This window comes from Polyodon spathula, chromosome 3, assembly GCF_017654505.1.
Source record: "Polyodon spathula isolate WHYD16114869_AA chromosome 3, ASM1765450v1, whole genome shotgun sequence".
NCBI lineage: Eukaryota > Metazoa > Chordata > Actinopteri > Acipenseriformes > Polyodontidae > Polyodon > Polyodon spathula.
In genome coordinates this window covers 41,160,265-41,180,941 of record NC_054536.1, presented here as the reverse complement: position 1 = coordinate 41,180,941, position 20,677 = coordinate 41,160,265, and the positions used below count along the sequence as shown (strand labels likewise).

General features: G+C 38.7%; 1 protein-coding gene across 1 annotated transcript in view; it reads left to right on the top strand.

The window, feature by feature from the left end:
- The window catches only part of si:dkey-225n22.4 (collagen alpha-1(XXI) chain), a 99,955-nt gene that overhangs the window by 15,519 nt on the left and 63,759 nt on the right, over positions 1–20,677 (top strand). Inside the window, exons 3-7 of the mRNA XM_041245254.1 lie at positions 9,158–9,718; positions 16,970–17,135; positions 17,914–18,139; positions 18,663–18,836; positions 19,468–19,545. Coding sequence (XP_041101188.1) covers positions 9,158–9,718; positions 16,970–17,135; positions 17,914–18,139; positions 18,663–18,836; positions 19,468–19,545 — 1,205 coding nt within the window. The remainder of the gene's footprint in view (positions 1–9,157; positions 9,719–16,969; positions 17,136–17,913; positions 18,140–18,662; positions 18,837–19,467; positions 19,546–20,677) is intronic.

The following is a 20,677-nucleotide window of genomic DNA, read 5'->3' as shown; positions in this document are numbered from 1 at the left end:
AGTTTGGAGGGACGGTCTGATCTAGGCAGGGTCTTGGTGGTGCCTTTGATATTTTTTTATATCCATCCCCTGATCTGTGCCTTTAAACAGCTTTCTTTTGAAAGCACCTTGGTGCTCATGGTTGAGTCTTTGCTTTGAAATGCACTACCCAGCAGAGGGAACCTACAGGAACTGCTGCATTTATCTTGAAATCACATGAATCACTACAATTTAACACAGGTGGAGGCCACTTAACTTGGTGTGTGATTTTGAAGGCGATTGGTTACACCTGAGCTAATTTAGAGTTGCTATTACAAGAGGGGTGGACACTTATCCAACCAAGCTGTTTCAGGTTTTATTTTTCATTAATTTTCTTTAAATTTCAAGAATATTTTTTTCACTTGGAAGTTGTGGGGTAGGATTTGCATATAAATGAGAAACTGCATTTTAATTCCAGGCTATAAGGCAACAAAAGGTGAACATTTTGAAAGGGGGTATAGACTTTCTATAGGCAATGTACCTGTTTATTTAGAGTTTACAGGCATTCAATTTCAGACAATGATACACTTGCTAAATTTTTCAGATATTACCAAGCATAGTCTGTAGTATAACACTGACAAACATTGACAGACAAAATTTAGAGGTAGGGTTGCACTATTTAAGCAATAGAACTTGTCAATGTGGGCTCTACCATGTGGTAGATGACCGCGTCTGGAGTTATGCATCCCGAGCCGCAAGCGAGGGCACTAACGAAAGTCAAGGTAATCTACCACATGGTAGAGCATGCAATGAGAGGGCTCTATCGCTATTAGAAAAAAAAAATACCTTGAACTTCTGATATTTCGCGGGGTAACCTTCCGCTGAGGAAAATAGTCCCTAACATAATTAGAATAGAAAAACGACATACACGCAGAGAAAATGATTTTTATTATTATTATGACATTGGCAGATAAATTAACTGTAGGATTGTTGAATAGTCTGTGTAGTATAGAATCGGACTCGAAACTTTTTGTTGGAGGCGGGGCGTCATTCAAGCTGGAAGGGAGTGGATTGTCTGGTGAGGAAAAAACTGAAACAGGGTTGGCAGTTTGACTGGCTGGTTTTGAGGCAGGGTGTTATTTGGATACAGCTTATGACAGAATTGTGGACCAATCGTGTCTTCCCTGTTGATTTGCTGTCCAGTAGCTGTGGATTGAGCCTTCATTACGGTGTCCTGCCACAGACATGATTTTCTTTGTCTGTAGACCAGCGTCGGAAAGTATCGATGTTTAAGTAGCTTTTTATGTTATCAGATTAGTTGTAGATTAGGATGTTAAGGGAAAAGGCTGGTGTTTATGCACGGATTGATTTAAAATTTAATTCACAGTTAAGCACTTCAATGTTCCAGTGGGTATCTATGCATAATAGAAGGCTGATAGATCTGTAAGCTGATAGGTTGTTCGCACTCAATCGTTTTCTAATTTAATATTGTTTACCAAGCACTACAGTTTTAATACATTACAATGCTCTCCTGATAGAATTGCCACCGGAATTAAACAAACAGACTATTTGAAGCCGCTCACCTGTCTTACAGCCTTTTCACACTTGCACACTGGAGCCGAGCCAAGCCGAGCCCTCACGGTACGGCTAGTTTCATACTTGTCATTTTGTCAAGCCGAGCCGAGCTGGATCCGTGAAACTCTGGCCTCACAAGATATCTGGTACTGGCACGGTACTGAGCAAGACTGGGGGCGGGGTTAACTCGTACTGTCTGAAACAATAAAGTCTACCAAAAGATTTCACAGGCATTGAGAAATACAGGACTAAACCACAGTGCGAAACAGTGTTGTGCAAAAAATAACAAAAATAAAGCAGGATTACAAAAAAACTAAAGCTCATAACAGTAAAGCGGGTCAGACAGAAAAAAAAGTAAATATTATGATTTAGTGGGTGCTGTTCTTGGTCACAGACCTGCAACGTATAAAAACAAGTTGTAAAGAAACATATCTTTGTTATGTTTAGATTTTGTTTTTAATAGACCTACTTTAAATCTATTTTATTCTAGTGTTTACTGACCTTTTTCAAATACTTTCTGTAATGTTTTAAAGTTATTATTATTAGACAGTCCGCTGCCACATTTGTAGCCTACTTGAAATACTTTACGATTTAAACTCTATTCTCATTTTTTATATACAAATAAGCTTACTTGATTTGAAAAACGTCATGAACAATACAAGCAACTTCGTACACTACTTGGTTTGATTAAATGAGTAGTACACAACAAAATATGAAAGCTGAACTTAATTTCAAAAAATATTGTAGCCTACTTCAATAGGATCATTAGCCTGCTATATTTAACCAAAACAATAAATATAATAACAATCTGATTCTCTCTTACCTTTTTCAATGAGAATAAAAACACACTAAGATAACAACTACCTTGTCTAAGTTTGATTAACTGTTTTTGTAATCTACCAGCAGCTTCTGTTGCATACACATCGTTGATAATAGTGCAGACTGTGGAAACCAATGTTCGTGTTGTGGTGTGTATTTCTTTTTTTAATCAATGTCGTCCTTCTGGACGTCCTCTGAATGACTTTTAATTTTTTTTTTTTTTTAAACATTTAAATGCAAATCCATGACAAAACATATATAAAGGCTTTTTTAAATGTATTATTTGTCCTGTGGTTGTCTTTAATAGATTTTTCTGCACATACTACTACTTGTGTATGTAGAATACGTGAATGTAAATATCTAACATTCAATACAATAATCTTTCAAGTAAACGTGTTATGATTTTGAATGTACGGTTCTTAGGGTGGTAATATTGTCATTGCTTACACCCCGGCACCACTTTCTTTATAAATTAAGCACTGGCGCTGCGGTTTAGTCCCACATTTCTCAATTCCTGTGAAATCTTTTGGTAGACTTTATCGTTTCAGACAGTACGAACTTGTGATCCATTCTCAAAACAAATCCACACCACTCCTCTGTGCACCTGTGTCTACTAAGCCGCTCGAGGTAAGAGCGCAGAGCCTCCCTCAGGGAATCTGAAAACAAGTGGAAAGTAGAAGGTTAGTTAGGACATTTAGCACTAAACACATAGCAGGCTAAGCTAACCTAAGCGGAAATAGAACTGAGCCTCTGATTTTGAGATAAGTAATAGTGCATGAGCTGCGAAAGGATAGGTGTGGCCGGGGGTTCCCGCTGTCTCATACAATGAGACCCCCCCCCCTTATTCAAAGGCAGAGCTGGCGCAGACTGACCCCCCCAAAGAAAGGCTCCATAGAAATTCCCTAAAACTGTGCGACAAACAAGAAAAGAGACCATGCGGCAATGCATAGGAAAAAACACATAAGACAACAATAAAAGGGGGTTAGATAGATGTATGGACTATGTATATGTATAACTATATGTATATCTCTCGCTCTGTGGAGAGGAAAAAAACCCTTGTACAGCTGAAGAAGACCAATGCCCCAGACTCTTAATGAGATGCTGGTTGATTCTTGCCTTGGCTGCTGATATTGCTGCCCCGATCTTGAAGGAGTGAGGGGTGTAGAACTGGGGAGGGAGGCCTGCCTTGGAAATCAGAGAGGCCAAGTGGGAAGAGAACCAATGTCTCAATATGACTGAACGGGAAGAATCTACGAACAGCAGGTCTGATGGGAGGAGGGGTTTCCTAAGTGCAAGGTATCTAGACATGGAGCTATAAGGGCAGAGAGGACAGTTAATCATTCACAGCTGAATGAACTGGCCTTGATGGTGCTGATCTGTCTTGGAAGTGCGTAGTTAGAGAATGAAGTAGGATCCCGGTACCAGTGAGAGGTCATAGGAACAGATGCCAATGGAAGGAAAACTTGCAGTTGATGGAACTGTGATGCTTAAGATCTTCAGAGCATGTACTGGACAGATAGTTTTCTCTTTCGAGGGGGGACACCGAGTGCAGAGAATAGTCTTCTGACCTTTTATGATTGCTTCTGCTGGGGGGGTCAGAATGAGAGTGCTGACTGATTGAGGGTCCGAGGTTGCTGAGTGCAAATATGCTATGATACTGGGATTCTTAACAGACCGTTAGAATATCTGTGTTGCAGACCATTGATGAGGTAGTTTGTGAAAAGCTGGTCTGGATGATGTTCGAGGGCTTAAATCAGAGCTGGGATGAATATTGGGGTGGAAACTGTGAGCAGATTTGATGTCATTTCTTGGGGAGGCTGGGCAAACTGACTGAGAGTGGGTGTCGCTACAGTAGTTGCATATATGGAGATTCCTGCAAAAGTTGGATGATCAGACATCCATGGATGAGTTGAAATTGTTACAGAACTGGCAAATCTGATGTTACGCCCATATTTATCTGTGTTCCTGGAAGAAGGTGGAGCTGATGCATGGCCTGCATGGGGAGCTCTGTGAGAGGTTGATGGTAATGCAGTCTTAGGGCACAAGGAAGTAGAATGTGCTGTAGAAGCGCTGACTGTGGATGCGTTTGCCCTTATCCTCTCGAAGACTCTACTGAACAGATCAGGACGCAGCTCAGTTGATGATGATGTTGTCTGACGCTAATATGGGACGCTTCTTTTGCTGCAAAAGCTTTGTGATTCATATAATATTGTGCCTCCGTATCTGACTGCTAGATCTGTAATGTAAAATAAATAGTAATCCAGCTCCAAACGGCGATGAGGGTAGGCAGTGCATAACATGTCCCGATACACAGAAAAAGCCAGCTTGAATTCCCCCAGAGTAAGGTTTTTGAGCAGCTGGGGGTCGCTGGACTTGAGTGTGACAGTCAGGTCCCCAGGGTAGACTGTACGGTGATCTAGACATTCTGAATTAGCAATGAGAATTGAAACAAAATTTATGTCCTTGCCTTCAATGATCTGATGCCTGAGATGAGGAGCCAGAGTGTGATTTCTGTCAACAGGAGCTTGCTGTGTTACACTGAGGGCAGCTGTTGCCGATTTGTAGGTGGGGTTGTCACCTACAGGGACTGGAAGAGACGACGGCCGGGGTGGAGACAAATGATGGGCCTGGAGGAATGGTGATCTATAACTGGAGAGGGAGGGCAGTGGCGGCTGCCTGTGAGGGACTGGACTGGGTGGGCTGACCTGCAGGAACAATTGCTGAAGTGTGCCTGTGAGAAGAAGGGAACATGGGTGTAGCAGATATGGATACGATAGCTTCCGGCCGGGATATTGATATTGTTGTCATGCAGGGTTTTTAGGAGTTTGGCAGTGGCCAATCCTTACAAAATAGCTGTTCCGGAGGCTGTGTCTGCTGGCAGGGGTGCTTTGGTCTCTGTAATGCTGGGGCAGGTCTGGCTGATGGGTAGAGATTGGCATGAGAAGTAGTAGGGTTTCCATCGTTGAAAGTGTAAGAGAGGTTTTGTGGAGAATCCAGCAAGAAGATTTCATAGTCTGAATCCCAGTAGTCAGAGATTTGGTTCATGCTGAAAATTAAGATTTTAAATTTTTTGTGCAATGTACGGGTCGCGTTGTATGCAAAAGCAAAACACTTGACAAGGGAGATAGGGATGATTAGGCTTTAAATAGGTAGCAGGTGATGATTGACAGGAGCAGAAAATTAGAAGAGCCCTAGCTTCCACCCCCCAAACCTCACGAAAAAGGTTAACAATTGTGAATATACTGCATGCGGTAGCTAGAGAATGGATCATAGAAATGCCGGGATAGCTAATTGTAGCCTGTCTGGGAATTGCCAGGTCAATAAGTTTGAATTTTTGTTAAAAAAATAAAATAAATAAACCTACAGTTTAATCCACTCACTTGCAATGCGTGTTTTTGGCTGGTGAATAAGCGACTGGATTCTTGATCCTTGGATTTCTAGGCACCGTCTTCCTAACCTACCAGTTTACCTATCTGTCAACCAAATCTTTGGAAGGTGAATCTTTATACTGTACTGTAATACATACAGTGTGTTTGGAGAGAGTCAGGATGCTTTGTATTGTTATAGCAAAGAGATTAATAAGAAATACATTATTATTGTTTCTTTATTTGCATTAGTGTAGTATAGCTACAGTTTGTTTTTAAATATTTGAAATAAATATGTGCATGCAGATCTTTTGTTAAGTATATTCCATCTGCAGCATTGGAAGAAAAAAGTCTGTTTCTGTTTTTATTTACTTCGCAGCTATATTTTTTGTGGTCAATAAAGCAAATAAGAATAATTTTTGTTTTTATTGTAAGACCATTTTTTGTACAGTAGTTCAAAGTAACATCACAGTTAAAATGCATTAAAGTATGTAAAGTATTTCTTGAAAATACTCATGAATTCAAGGTAATGTTACATTTTACATTTTGGATGGAGAGTAAATTACTCAATGACCCATAACCTTATCTGGAATGCTGGCTGTAACATTGAAGTATAACTGCAATAAGACCACCCACATCGGGCATCACCAGACATTAGAAAACGGTTCAGTACCATCAGCCAATCAGCTTCCAGCTCTAGCGGACTCTAATACCGGCTTTTTAAAAAAGATGTAATTCCTGCTTACAGCTAAACTGACAACAAACGTTGTTTATTTGGGCACGTATCAATACCGGAGTTGGTAAATTTACCATCCTCACCTACTGCACCTATCCTCGGCCGGATCCTCTAAACAAGACGCAAAACCAACCAATCAAACAAGTGATTCCTGTGCCTGTCTACTGCACCAGCCAATCCACTCCCTGTCAGCCCAAATGACGCTCCAATAACAAGCAGTTCAGACTCCATTGTACACGGATTGTTCAGCAATTGCTCCGCTAATTTCTCAGGCAATGTCCATATTATAAATAGGGGTTTAAAACTCTAACAAGTTAATAAAAAATAAAAATCGATTCACTAAATAAAAACACATTGTGTTTCTCTTTATATTTATGTCATCCTTGTTTTTTATTTTAAAAACTATTTGGGACTATTGTCTTAGAACGTCTTTACTCAGCGAAAGGGCACCCGGCGAATCAGTACAAGTTCAAGGTAAACCTAGGTTTTAAGTTATTTTTTTTTAAAAGAAAATGGTAGAAATAATTTTCTAGCAGCAATAGTGCCCTCTCGATGATGGCTCTACCATGTGATAGTTGACCTTGACTTTCGTTAGCGTTCGACTCGGGACACATTCTCCCGTTGTGGTCAACTATTACACGGTAAAGCCATCAGCGACGGGCACTATCGCTTAATTATGGACCGTTTGGTTGTAATAATCCTTGGACTTATTGCTTATATATATATATATATATATATATATAGATATATATATATATATATATATATATATATATATATATATATATATATACAGTGCCTTGCAAAAGTATTCAGACCCATGACCAATTCTCTCATATTACTGAATTACAAATGGTACATTGAAATTTCGTTCTGTTCAATATTTTATTTTAAAACACTTAAACTCAAAATCAGTTATTGTAAGGTAACATTGGTTTTATGTTGGGAAATATTTTTAAGAAAAATAAAAAACTGAAATATCTTGCTTGCATAAGTATTCAACCCCCACACATTAATATTTGGTAGAGCCACCTTTCACTGCAATAACAGCTTTAAGTCTTTTGGGGTAAGTATGTTCCAGCTTTGCACATAGCGTCAGAGTGATTTTGGCCCATTCTTGTGGCAGATTTGCTCCAGGTTGTTCAGGTTGGTTGGACGACGCTTGTGGACTGCAATTTTCAAATAGTGCCACAGATTCTCAATGGGATTGAGATCAAGACTTTGACTGGGGCATTAACCTTTTTGTTCTTGAGCCACTCCAATGTTGCTTTGGCCATGTGCTTGTGATCATTGTCCTGCTGAAAGGTGAATTTCCTCCCAAGCTTCAGTTTTTTAGCGGACTGAAGCTGATTCTCTTGCAGTATTTTCCTGTATTTTGCTCCATCCATTCTTCCTTCAATTGTAACAAGATGCCCAGTCCCTGCTGATGAGAAGCATCCTCAAATACTTCATGTAGGGATGGTGTGTCTTGAGGTATGGGCAGTGTTAGGTTTGCGCCACACATAGCGCTTTGAGTTTTGGCCAAAAAGCTCTATCTTGGTCTCATCTGACCACAAAACCTTTTCCCGCATCACAGCTGGGTCACTCTCATGCTTTCTGGCAAACTCCAGACGTGCTTTCAGATGGTATTTTTTGAGTAATGGCTTCTTTCTTGCCACCCTCCCATACAGGTCAGTTATGCAGAGCTCTTGATATGGTTGACTGGTGCACCATTACGCCACTTCCAGCCATTGAACTCTGTAGCGCCTTCAAAGTGATTGTTGGCCTCTCTGTGGTCAAGTCTCCTTCTTGTTTGAGCGCAGAGTTATGAGGAACAGCCTTTTCTTGGCAGTGCATGGGTGGTGTGATGCAGCTTCCACTTCCTGATTATTGATCCAACTGTGCTCACTGGGATATCCAAACACTTGGATATTATTTTGTACCCTTTCCCTAATCTATGCATTTGTATTACTTTATCTCTAACTTCTGTAGAATGCTGTTTGGTCTTCATTTTCCTTCAGATTCACAGCCTTACCAATGAGTGGGGTTTTTATCCAGAAAATGTGACAGCAACTTTAATGGTTCACAGGTGGAGGCCAATGGTAAGGTAATTGTGTCCTTGTTAGGGCAATTTCTTTCATCGGTGCAAACTGTGAGCTTCCACAGCACAGGGGTTGAATACTTATGCAAGCAAGATTTCAATGTACCATTTGTAATTCAGTAATACGAGAGAATTGGTCAGGGGTCTGAATTACTTCTGAAAGCACGTGACATATATATATATGGGTGTGTATCACACCATCACATCACACACACACCTCACACAACGACACACACCCTATACTATTATATATATAATATATATTTATATATATAGGATATATATATATATATATGGATATTTATATTTGTTATTTGTGTGATAAAATATGTACACACTGGGAAATGGAGGGTAATAAACAATTTCTAGAGATTCACTCTACAGCGGCACATACATTACATGTTTAATTACTCAATTAGGAGCCAATTACATACTATCTCCAGACACGCACTTGCCTGTTGACTGATTTTCCATATAAAAAAATGATACAAATATTGTATGGGTACTATTATTCGGCTAATTACTGTGACTATAATAATATTGTTTACTACAGTGCTTTACTGTGCCCTCATGTAAGCAAAAACATTCATAATTTTGTGGACTATATGAATTTTGTTTCAACAGGTTGCAGGACAGCAGTGAATGATTTAGTCTACATAATCGACGGGTCCTGGAGTGTTGGATACTCAAACTTTGACACTGCCAAGAGTTGGCTCATTAACGTCACAAGCGGCTTTGATGTAGGACCTCAGTTCACACAGGTGGCTGTTGTACAGTACAGTGATACTCCAAGACTGGAGATCCCACTGGACAAGCACCAGACAAGCAAAGAACTTGTTGAAGCGATTGAAAATATTAAATATTTAGGAGGGAACACCCAAACTGGGAGAGCCATCAAATTTGCCACAAATCATGTATTCCCATCATCCCAGAGGACTAATACAGCAAAGAACCGGATTGTCGTGGTTGTCACTGATGGTAAATCCCAGGATGACGTTGTGGATTCCTCCGTGGAAGCCAAGGCTCAGAACATCATAATGTTTGCTGTGGGTGTCGGGTCTGAAATTACAGAGTCAGAGCTGGTATCCATTGCCAACAAGCCGTCTTCTACTTATGTGTTGTACGCAGAAGACTATACTACCATTGACAAGATTAAAGAAGCAATGCAGCAAAAGCTTTGTGAAGGTAAGAACACTATATATATATATATATATATATATATATATATATATATATATATATATATATTGTGAATGGTATACAGGAATTCAACCTGCAGTACTACTAAACATAGATTAAGTGTCCTGTGATCTCAGACTCAGACTCCATGCGGGTCAGTTTACACGTGAAATGGCAATGTGCATGCACGGTTGGGAGAATTATTCCTGTAAATCAGGTTTGTGGCTGAAAAAAAACACCAAAGAGAGGGATAGGGTAAATCTCATTTACTCGTGTAAATGACGAAACATGGGAAATCCATGCCCAGTTTTGCATGGAAACCTACATTTCACATGTAAATGTTAATGAGCATGTTTATTCTTAAGGGAGCAGGTCAGTTGTTACTGTGGATTCCAAGATGGCAGAAAGTAATGGCTGATGGGCGATCTTATGGTTAGCAGCGGTGTAGTTCACCTTAATGATAATGCGGGCAGCTTTTTTTTTATTATTGTGTTTTGCTGTGTGGTCTTTCATGTTATATAGCTCTTGTGGACTTTTTACAGTTCTGTATAAAACCCCTTACCGTGAACTGCTTATGCCCGTGTTATAGTATTAAAGCAGCTGTTTGAGAAAATGCTTGCTGCTTAAATGTCTAACTGAATTAATTCCCGTCCTTGTTTTGATCCCAGCTATGTCTTAAGACAACGCATGTCTACCCTCCATGTTAATAAAGTAAATATAGTTGGTGAACTGGATGTCATGAGCCAGCTCGATCGCCCAAAACAGCGCAACAACATCCAACAAGTTACAAATTAATTAAAATTACAAATTAATGCATTGACTATGTTTTATCTGTTTGCATCATTAATATTTGACACAACAGTTAATCCAACACAACTTAAAAAGAGGAGAGAATATTTGACAGCACTATACTCAGATCGCTCCTGTCCAATTGAAACTGACGGCTGAGGTAACCTTCACGTTGCCAAGTCCGCTTATAATAAGTAGAATTGGGCTTGTTTTTGAGAGGTAGAAACTTGCATAAACAGTTATAATCTATCATGGGTTTGCTTGTTTTGGGCTTTATTTGAAAGGCAGTGTCGCCTTTTTTTTCTCCTGAGACTTGGCAACACTGGTAACCTTCCCCATCTGTCTCACAGTAGGCAGTGCCAATTTTGGGAACAAACTAATGCTGCGCGTCAGTCCATTTCATCAGTATCCACCACCTCCCTTTCAAGTGCCCACTACCCGTATTTTCCCGAGCGTGGTGTTGAGTCAGTAGCTGTCGGCCGTCTGGACAGGTAGGGTTTCTAAGCCAGGGTAGTATACGCAGCATCACCTGATCTCCTGTATGCTGTAGTGCCTGAATGAAAAGGATGTATAATGTCTCCGCTGGTTTTCAGCCATGGTGATCTTCTCGGTGGTTGAAGACACCCAGGCGCATGTAAGATAGGCCTATGTCTCGTGGGTTTTTGCTTACTCAACTAATTGTGACTTACTTTTTCTTATTTTTCATTTTATTTTAAAAAGTTTTTTTTTTTTTTTTTTTTAAATAAATTTAGTGTGTCCAATTATTATTTTTCCCTTGTTTGGAATTTGGAATGCCCAATCGCTTTTCCCCTCACCTCAGCAAATTCCCACATGGCTCAGGAGACCCGAAAGTTCAGTGGGCATCCTCCGATGCCACGACCAAAGCTTCTTTTTTCACTCAGGATCTTGACAGCGGATGTCATAGAGCTACTGACCTTTGGAGGACAAAGGCCAGCCCTGCATATGTCTGCCTTTGAGCTCACTGGGTGCATGGCTAGTAGGGATTGGTGTAGCGTGATAAGGAGAAAAAGTCTCTGCCTAAATTTTTCTCTTTGCAGATTTTAGGAAATTTTACTCCAGATTTCCATGGGGGCTCTCAATAATAGTGTATACAAGGGCAACACAGGGAACATGTGTGTTTTGTGTTGAGTAATTAACACGTTTCCTTCCATTTAATTAATACCTAACAACTTAACATTTCTTGGAGGAATTATGAGTATCTAGCATATATATTTTAAAAGTAGTTTGGTCCAGTTTTGCCAAGGTTATTGAAAGGCAGAATCAGTACTGACATGGCCAGGGTTAGAGACTGTCACTGGTGACTCTGCATTAGAATCACATCCATTGAAAGCTAACCATGTGCAGTCAATGCCAAACCATAGAGATTTGCGGTGATGGCAGTGAAGTAAAAATCGCTCACATCTTTCCCATATGAAAAACAGCTGTAGTTTAGCTGCAACAGTAATACATACATTTGGATGATAGTTAGAATGCAGTTAATAAAGATTTTTAAAAAATCAATACTTTAACTGTCAACCACATTTATAACTGAAAGCAGGGTGTTAACAGAATAGAAAAAGAGCATATGTCTGAAACTAGCATTATTGTACCAGGATATGCTTGATAATCATGTATATACAACAATTTGCAAAAGTTTTAGACAGGTGTGAAAAAATGCTGTAAAGTAAGAATGCTTTCAAAAATAGACATGTTAATAGTTTATATTTATCAATTAACAAAATGCAAAGTGAGTGAACAGAAGAAAAATCTACATCAAATCAATATTTGGTGTGACCACCCTTTGCCATCAAAACAGCATCAATTCTTCTAGGTACACTTGCACACAGTTTTTGAAGGAACTCGGCAGGTAGGTTGGCCCAAACATCTTGGAGAACTAACCACAGTTCTTCTGTGGATTTAGGCAGCCTCAATTGCTTCTCTCTCTTCATGTAATCCCAGACAGACTCGATGATGTTGAGATCAGGGCTCTGTGGCGGCCATACCATCACTTCCAGGACTCCTTGTTCTTCTTTACGCTGAAGATAGTTCTTATTGACTTTCGCTGTATGTTTGGGGTCGTTGTCATGCTGCAGAATAAATTTGGGGCCAATCAGATGCCTCCCTGATGGCATTGCATGATGGATGAGTATCTGCCTGTACTTCTCAGCATTGAGGAGACCATTAATTCTGACCAAATCCCCAACTCCATTTGCAGAAATGCAGCCCCAAACTTGCGAGGAACCTCCACCATGCTTCACTGTTGCCTGCAGACACTCATTCGTGTACCGCTGTCCAGCCCTTTGGCGAACAAACTGCCTTCTGCTACAGCAAAATATTTCAAATTTTGACTCATCAGTCCAGAGCACCTGCTGCCATTTTTCTGCACCCCAGTTCCTGTGTTTTCGTGCATAGTTGAGTCGCTTGGCCTTGTTTCCAAGTCTTCCATGAAGTCCACTTCTGACCAGACTGTTTTCATCCAATTCTGAGCTGATGGCACTGCTGTACATCTTCAGATTGCTGCAGTAAGTTTCCTTGGCCGACCACTGCGTCTGCGGTCCACAACGTTGTCTGTTTCTTTGTGCTTCTTCAAAAGAGCTTGGACAGCACATCTGGAAACCCTTGTCTGCCTTGAAATGTCTGCCTGGGAGAGACCTTGCTGATGCAGTATATCTACCTTGTGTCTTGTTGCTGTGCTCAGTCTTGCCATGGTGTATGACTATTGACAGTAAACTGTCTTCAGCAACCTCACCTTGTTAGCTGAGTTTGGCTGTTCCTCACCCAGTTTTATTCCTCTACACAGCTGTTTCTGTTTCAGTTAATGATTGTGTTTCAACCTACATAGTGAATTGATGATCATTCGCAGCTGTTTGGATTAATTGTTTAATCATACACCTGACTATATGCCTACAAAATCCCTGACTTTGTGCAAGTGTACCTAGAAGAATTGATGCTGTTTTGAAGGCAAAGGGTGGTCACACCAAATATGGATTTGATTTAGATTTTTCTTCTGTTCACTCACTTTGCATTTAGTTAATTGATAAATATAATCCATTAACACGTCTATTTTTGAAAGCATTCTAACTTTACAGCATTTTTTCACACCTACCTAAAACTTTTGCACAGAACTGTATATATATATATATATATATATATATATATATATTATTTATTTATGTTTATTTGTATATACATTTTTAAATCTAGTGTTCCCAGTTATTTTACCCCGATTGTCTTCCCATTTTAGAAATTCCAATTATTTTTCCCCTCACCACAGCAATTCCCCACACAGCACCATAATCATTATTTATCATTCATGTATTGTGCTGTCAAAGTTTAGATTTAGGAGAATGGTAGCATACATTTTAGTGTGAAAGTTTATAAAAATGTTAAGGAATTTTAACTTCCATATACCTAAAAGAGATACAAGTCGAAGCTGAGTGTAGCTGCTTGCAGTCTTGTGAATTTGGATAATTTATGAAAAGTTTTCAAAGAAGTCACTGTTGCTGACATAAATGAGATTAGCTTAATAGTCCTTTTCGTCATTAGAACAAGTGCAGTTACAGCACCTTAGTCAAAGCTGATTCTTCAGACCTTAAGATGTCTTACAGCAAATTCTGCACTGTAGTCTGCACTCTTAGCCCTCTCAAACATGTCTCTGTATAGTGACTTAAAACCTGAGGTGTTCACTAGAAGCTGTACAAAGTTGAAGCAAATGCCTCGTGACTGAATTTGTTTCTGATAGAATACCATACTTAGTGAAAATTGAAAGATGAGCTGCTTTAGCTAAATCAACTCACATTTCAGTTAAAAAAAAAAAAAAAGTTAAAGGCATTACATTAACAAATATTTAACGTAAAAATCGATGTTTAGGTCTGTGACAGTGTGTCTGTGATTCTTGGTGATAAATCTCCCTCCCTCCCTGTGAGGGCGCTGTATAAAGAGCCCTGGACTGGATGGCCAGACAGTTAATTCCCAGGGTTAGGTAGAAGTTGGCCATCTAGAAAGGGGGCGGAGCTACGGTACACCAAGTCATCGACCCGGCAGCCGTGGTTTGGAGGAGCAGTTGCAATCATTAACAAAGGGGGCATGATTGACGGTACATAAGGGGCCGTACCGAGGTGGTCTGTATTAAGTTGTATTTCTCCACTTCCACTGAAACCACTCACTCTGGACTTGTGATTGTGTGTGTATTTGTGTGTGTAAATTGATAGTGTTATTATTTACGACTAGAACCCGCTGTTTAGACAGTGCAATGCACATTGCTGTGTATTGCCTGGGATTATTATTTGTGGTCACCAGACCAGGATTATAAATAAACATTGTTGCCATTTGGATTATTGTTGTCTATCTTGGATTGATCACTACATCACTCTGTCACATGCACACTGCAACTCACTTTGACACTAGGTCGCACCGGCATATAAATTGCTTCCCCTTTTTAGAGACTTTTTTGAGAATTTTAGGAAAAAGCCTTTTTTGTGTTTAAAATACTTTTCTTTCTTCCTAAATGTTCAACACCGATACATAAAGAAAAATATGAAATTACTCTTGTTTGCAACATTTTATTCCGTTGATAATTTTACAGTAATTTTCATTTTTAGTTAAACTGCTAATGGTATAATAAGTATATTCCATTTTTCAAAATGTCAAAATAATTGGTTCAAGTCAATCTAAGTACAATATCAAAATACATCAAAATATAGCTGTAATGCTGTGAATTCCAGTAGTGACAATGTAAACTATTGAGAAGTGGTACTTGAATGGATTTAAAAAGTAAAAATTAACAAAACATAAAATCAAGCTACATCAGATCTGTATTAACCTGTTTCATTTTAGCTTATGAAGTACCCAAACACTTTAAGAACTATCTTTGCGTTATTGAACACTTCTTTCCAAAACCATACTTAGACAATATAGTTCCAGCGGCATTGGCTTTTACAAATTTGTTGTATTAATTAAAATTTTAAAGAAAGGTATTAAACAGTGCTGCTTGCATCAATTAAAAAAAGCAAAAAACAAAACTGAACAACAAACTAAATACGGTTCAGTACATTTGCATTAAACTTCCAGCTGTACAATGAGGCATTCATTTTGTTTTTTCACCACACTGTTAAATGTGACTTTGTTTCGTCTCCAGTCTCTTACTGTTTTTTCATTAATGCCAAACTCTCTTTACCAAACTCTCTTTAAGCATTGCGATTGCCATGCTTTTCGGCAAAGCCAACAACGTGCAATTTCAAACCTGTTGTGTAGTTTTTTCTTTTTTGTTTAGCTTTCCTACTTTATCCAGTTCACTGATTACACATCTTTAAAGACACCTGCGTTATAATATTTCATTACAGTGAAGTTACAACGAATGCAAGACTTCATAAGTTTACGCAGCTTTCTGACCAATAGTTGTTTACTACAGATCCCAGGGGGCTGGTTCAGTCTGAATGTTGACAAATCAATGTCTCGGGAGGGTGGGAATAAGGACATTCGTAGAGATGGACAGTTATGTGTACATGAACACGTACACGCGTCTGGGTTGAGAGAAGTTAGGTCAAGAGTCTGAAAGCTTGCGTTTAACATTCAAAATGACTAATGGTAAAGATAACTAATTAAAACTTTTAATTAGAACAGTGGTTTTGTGTTTCTACCTAGCAACAGACCTGAATGTCATAGATCCTGAAAAAATATAATTGGGTTTGTGATGGGGTGTGGTGATTAGTAAAGACAGAGCCTCTGATTGCGATGCAACACATGTTTTCCTGTTATCAGGTTCAGTTCTGTTACAGGTACAGTAAATACAAAAAAAAACAACAACATAGATCCTCTTGCTGCCGTCTTTATCAGGTGTGATCTCGCTTCTCTCCAGCTCTCTGACTCCTCACGGTTTCCTGGCTCATCCTGGTGCTTAGTCCTCCTGGGAAAGTAATGTACAAGAGTCAGCTTCTCCGTAGTTTGTTTTGTTATTGTCTCTGTTTCTCTGTTCCTGCACCAAATTCCACTCACTCAACCAACAGACTCAGTTACAGTTCCCTTACGTAGTCGATATAATTGCTCCTGAAATCTCGGTCTTAACTGGTATGAAACTCAATACCCCTGTGTATCCGACCTCCCTAAGATCGCCACCACAATCAGACTATAATTACCGTATGTGCCATCTTGTCGAGGTCACGTCCATCAGCCTGCCTAGCGCCTCCGTCTGTCGGGAGACCAGTTTTTCCACCATACATCTGCCTTGGGTTGTTGACAGTTAAGTCTATGTGAGCCATAACCATGGCTGTAGTAATCCCATTGTTTGTGGCACTGGTACAGTAGTTTAATATTAGACACACTAGCGCATATGTTGCAAAAATGTCATTGAGTCATACAAATCAGACTAACACCAGTCAGGTAGTGCAATAGCTGATAAGCTTACTTAATTTAGAGCTTAATATTATGCCCATGAGGCCAAGTCTTCACAGTGATCATTGTCTTCAACAGAGTCGGTGTGTCCTACAAGGATACCTGTGGCATCACGCGATGAGAAGGGCTTTGAGTTGCTGGCAGGGTTTAAAATCGACCAGAAAGTGCAGAAAGCACCAGGTTCTCTGGCATCAGAGGTAGCATTCCTTCTCACTTCTGACGTGGATATCACTGAGAATACCAGGTATCTGTATCGTTTCAGCTGTGTTTTAGTTTTCTGTTGTATCCAAGCAATATGCCACACTTTACAATATACAGCTATGGCCAAAAGTTTAGCATCACCTAACATTTTGTGATTCAGACATCTTTTTAAAAAATAAATAAATAAAAACTATGTCAGCATAAGTTTGATGTTTTATTTAACATCATGTAATCAAAGAAACAACATTACATTGCAGAAGTCTACCATAAGCAATAACAGTAGCACAGTATGTCATGTTAGATTTTAAAATGTCACATTTTTATTTTTTTGTCAGTTTTTCCTTAAAATTATTAAAATGTAAGATTATTCAGCAGGTTTCATTTTACTTTATGAAGCAAAGTGAGTCAGTTCTGTAGGGTGATACAAAGCCTTTGGGCATAGCTGTAGCTATAGAGCCTTGTGGTTGGACATCAAACAACCATTTAACTGTGACAATTTTGGTGGAAAAGCAGCAGCCAACACATGGGTTTTAATGATGAGTTCAGACACACTGGCGGTGAATTCACTGTCTTTTCCCTCCTAAAAGTGCTGGCTTGCAAGGCCATTTCTGAAACCCATTGCATGTCATTTATGTGCAAAAAAAGACATAATTTACAATGTTTACTACAGAAACCTTGCAAACAAAATGCACCAAGACTCTAGGGAAATCACCTTTAGAATATGGAAGTAAGTATTTTAAAGGGAAAGTGTTTTAAACGTAAAATTCAACCTTTATTAATATCCTTTTCTTGATATTTTATTATGTGTGTTTAAATCCTAGAGACATATTTCCTGAGGGCCTGCCACCATCATACGTTTTTGTGGCCACTCTACGGCTAAAATCACCCACTAACAAAGAAAAGTTTGACTTGTGGAGAATACTTTCTAAGGATGGCGTTTTCCAGGCAGCCGTTACAATCGATGGTGGAGAAAAATCAGTAGCCTTCACAACTACCAGTATTATCAATGAGCTGCAGTCAGTTATTTTTAAAGATGGGCACATAAAGGTTAGTAAAACCTATTTGATTTAACACTCTTGCTTGACTACTCCAACTGAATTGTCGTTGTATGTCTACCAGGAAAGATTTACCTTTAAGCTTGAAATACATCTGAAATTATTTTACGCAACTCATTGTTACCAATAAATAATAGATTATTGGGGGGGTGGGGCAAGGTCTGGTGGTGAGGATGTAGCAGAGGGGGGCTATGAGCTATGAACCTCCACCCCAAAAAGATGGTTTAACAGCAGTTGATGCAATATCACAAAATGCAAGTTGCATAAAGTTCAGTTAATGGCTGCTTTTACAACACAGAAAATAGCCATATCCTTTGACTTGTTCCCAGACCTCCCCCCTGAATACTGGCATTTTACCAGTACCCCAGTACTTTGCATTGAAGCCTGGGTAACTGTTTATGATTGAATTTCCATAATGCTATATTTAATTCTGTTTTTTTTTTTAAGTTGGTTGTTTACTGGGTGTATGTGGTTTGATGCTTGACTTTTGCATTGCTGCTCTGGCTGGTTTATAGAAACTGTTTGATGAAGACTGGCACCAGCTAAAGCTGCTTGTGAGGGAGCTGCACGTTACCTGCTACCTAGATGACGTCCTCATTCAGAAGAAACCTCTGGAGCAAGTCATTCCCATCTTCATCAACGGAAAGACACAGGTCGCCAAGCGAGTGAGGAAGGAGACAACGGTGTCTGTAAGTAAACTGCTCAGTTCTGTGGATAGAGTCATCAGAATTAAATGATATTTTGATAATATAATATAAAATAATGATGGGTCATTCCAGGTCAAGTTGACCAAGAGGCTTTGTTCCACCTATTACTTCAATTAGATAAAGCAAACTTTAAAATGGTAAGGTTAATCCTTCACATGGTGAAAGATGATCAGAGGTCAATAAAAATGCCCACAACACCTGCAGAACCCTTTCCTCCATCACTTGTTTGTTTCATGAACCACAAATGGAATTTGGCCCACTTGAGCCTTATGCACCTTCCTGTCTTATACACTTAAATGAGAGAACTAAGACAGTTTAGGAAAGCAGCTAAAGCAGAGATCAAAGTGTCAAATATATGTTTGAAGTACCCTACATATAATCATATACCCTACTTTGATCAGAATAGGAGTTTATTCCAATGGATTTTAGATGTAGAGTATGTTTTAGTTACCAGACAACTATTCTTCTACAAAACACCAATCATAACTAAAACTAAAAAGTGATTTTTTTTTTTTTTCTGGCCCATGAATTCAATATATATATATATTTTCTTTTTTTTTTTTTTTTTTACAAAATTTTAATACAATACTGGAACTTTTTTCTTTTTTTTTAGATAGAGATACAGAAACTAAGACTCTATTGTGATCCTCAACAAAGTGAAAGGGAGACAGCATGTGAAATCTACTCAGTGGTAAGTGTTTTTTATTGAATCTGTAATAAGTTAAAAACTGGCTGGTCCTGATATGTTTGTAACTATGAAGTTTTCATGTAAAGAAAAACATGTTTTAAAGTATTCTAAAATTGGATTGATACTATTTTATGAATTAATTTCTGGTTAAGCAGTTTGTGTTTTACAGACCAGTGACACCTAACAGACATATTGGCATAGAACATCTTGAACTGAATTTTTCAGTCCGTCTCAGAGGAACATAAATTATAATCACCCTTTTTTTTAGGGACACTGCTAAGGCATTCAGGTGCTTTCACAGTATTATAGATGCAAAAACAGTTTTACACTCTAAACACAAGCATAGTAAAAGTGTGGTAAAGGAAAGGCAAGCATTGTAAAATCTTGTGGTGTATCGTTAATAAACAATAACTCTCTTCAGGGTGTGCTTTTGTCAAAGCCAAGTGCCTTTTAAACACCAGTGAAGCGATATATTACACTGACTACACATCCTGGAGTGTGCTTATAACATTCTAGTTATGTCTTAAAATATGCACTTCATATATTTTTCTTTTTTATTATTTATTTAATGGATTTTATATTTTTATTAAACATATTCATCTGCTAAGAAAACAAGATTATATTTATTGGAAAACTAACTCTTTGGAAAAAGAAATAAAAATGCCCACTCACTCTTCCAGTTAATTGTGAATTGTAAATCTAAATCTTGTTTGTGTTTTTTTTTTGAAGGCGTTGACTTAGTGCCAGCAGTTCTCACATAGCTGCTGGTCATCACTATAGACCAAGGCAACCAGGCGGCCTCACTGAAAAGCTGTCAAAAAGAACACAAACAAAGAAATAGGCTCAGATTGTAATAAAATGTGTTTTTTTTCAATGTTTTTTTTTTAACTTTATTAAATTAATTGATCAATATCTACAAGAAAGCTAGCTGCTGTCTGATTATTTAATGTGAGGCTCAGATTATGAAAAAAGAACCAAGGAAACTGATTAAATATAAATTAGTTTATTTTCTATTAGTGTTTAAAAAATAAACACACAAACAAATAACTATAAAAAGCCTAAAATATCAGTAGTGAGAAAACAAGATGGCACACGCTATACTTTGTGCAGCTGTTAACAGGCGCACTTTGATCTT